This window comes from Anguilla rostrata, chromosome 7, assembly GCF_018555375.3.
Source record: "Anguilla rostrata isolate EN2019 chromosome 7, ASM1855537v3, whole genome shotgun sequence".
NCBI lineage: Eukaryota > Metazoa > Chordata > Actinopteri > Anguilliformes > Anguillidae > Anguilla > Anguilla rostrata.
Window position 1 is genome coordinate 36926825 of NC_057939.1, and position 1597 is coordinate 36928421.

At 61.7% G+C, this 1597-nt stretch overlaps 1 protein-coding gene across 1 annotated transcript; it reads left to right on the forward strand.

Annotated features, from left to right (window-relative positions):
• The first annotated feature begins 403 nt into the window (after positions 1-403).
• On the forward strand, positions 404-1337 carry LOC135258635 (proline-rich protein HaeIII subfamily 1-like). The gene is made up of 2 exons (XM_064342077.1): positions 404-1102; positions 1248-1337. Exons 1-2 carry the CDS (start codon positions 404-406, stop codon positions 1335-1337), a joined length of 789 nt encoding a protein of 262 aa, XP_064198147.1.
• The last annotated feature ends 260 nt before the right edge of the window (positions 1338-1597 follow it).

Sequence of the window (1597 nt, forward strand, 5' to 3'; positions counted from 1 at the left end):
AGAAACTCAGACCGTGCAAAACAACTGAGATATGAATATGTGCAGGTAAGCTATACTATCCTATCATTGGTACTGGATCTGGAATGGTGCTACATCATATTGACTGATCCCTGTCTTTTTGTACTGTGCTACATTGTTTTGTCTTGTTTCTTTCAGAGAGTCATTAAGCTAGAAGCAGATGCAGTGCATCATCAAGCTAATATATGTGGACGAGTCAGGTTTCAACCTTGCAAAAACAAGGGGCCGTGGCAAAAATATCATCGGACACCGTGCCATCATCAACATCCCGGGACAACGTGGTGGCAACATACCAATGTTTGCGGCTATTACAGTTTTTTCCGATTGCTTACACACTGAAAGTGAATGCTTGAACAAAAGCATCAAAACATTAACTTTTGTAACCATGCCTCAAAGTATCTCCGGGGGGCCGCGGATATGCCCCCCTCTGGCCGGGAAGTACTCCAAGCCCAGCGCACCGGAGCCCGCCGTCCCGCAGAGGCCCCCTGAGCCGTCCAGAGCCCCAGAGAGGCCGCCTGCTCTGCCCGTTGTCCCGCAGGGCCCACCTCCGCCTGCTCCGCCCCAAGTCCCGGAGGGGCCTCCGTCGCCTGCTCCGCTCCGAGCCCCGGAGGGCCCTCCAGAGCCGCCTCGAGCCTCGGAGAGCCCTCCAGAGCCGCCTCGAGCCCCGGAGAGCCCTCCAGAGCCGCCTCGAGCCCCGGAGAGACCTCCAGAGCCGCCTCGAGCCCCGGAGGGGCCTCCAGAGCCGCCTCGAGCCCCGGAGAGGCCATCTGCTCCGTCTGTTGTCCGGCAGGGGCCGCCGGCTCCGTCTGTTGTCCGGCAGGGGCCGCCGGCTCCGTCTGTTGTCCGGCAGGGTCCGCCGGCTCTGCCCGTTGTCCCGCAGGGGCCGCCGGCTCTGTCCGTTGTCCTGCGGGGGCCGCCTGCTCTGCCCGCTGTCCCACGGGGGCCGCCTGCTCTGCCCATTGTTCCGCAGGGGACGCCTCGGCCTGCCTTGGCCGCTGTTCCGCAGGCGAAGCCACCTGCCTTGCCCAGTGTCCATGCCATGCCCAGTGTCCATGCCTTGCCCAGTGTCCATGCCTTGCCCAATGTCTGTACTTCGCCTAATGCTCATGCTTCGCCTAGTGTTCCCTCGCCCCCTGGTGTTCCCTCGCCCCCTAGTGTTCCCTCGCTCCCCCCAGTGTTCTCGCTCCCCCCAGTGTCCATTCTCCCCCTGGTGTTGTCACTCCCCCCAGTGTCCGTCCTCCCCCTGGTGTCCATCCTCCCCCCGGTGTCCGTCCTCCCCCTGGTGTTGGCGCTCCTCCTGGTGTCGTCACTCCCCCTAGTGTTGTCGCGCCCCCTAGTGTCCGTGCTCCGCCTAGTGTTCTCGCCCTCGCCCCATCCTTGTTCCCAACCGTGTGTCTGTCTGTTCACCTGCCCCCTTGTCTATTTGTCTGCCCGCTTGCCTGTCTACCTGTTTGCCCGCGTGTTTGTCGGCCAGCATGTTGGCCTGTTTATCTGCCCCCCAGGCCGTCGGCCCGTCGGCTAATCTGTTCTCCCGCCTGTCTGCCTGTCTGTCGGTGTGTCAGTCTGCATGTTTTTTGTC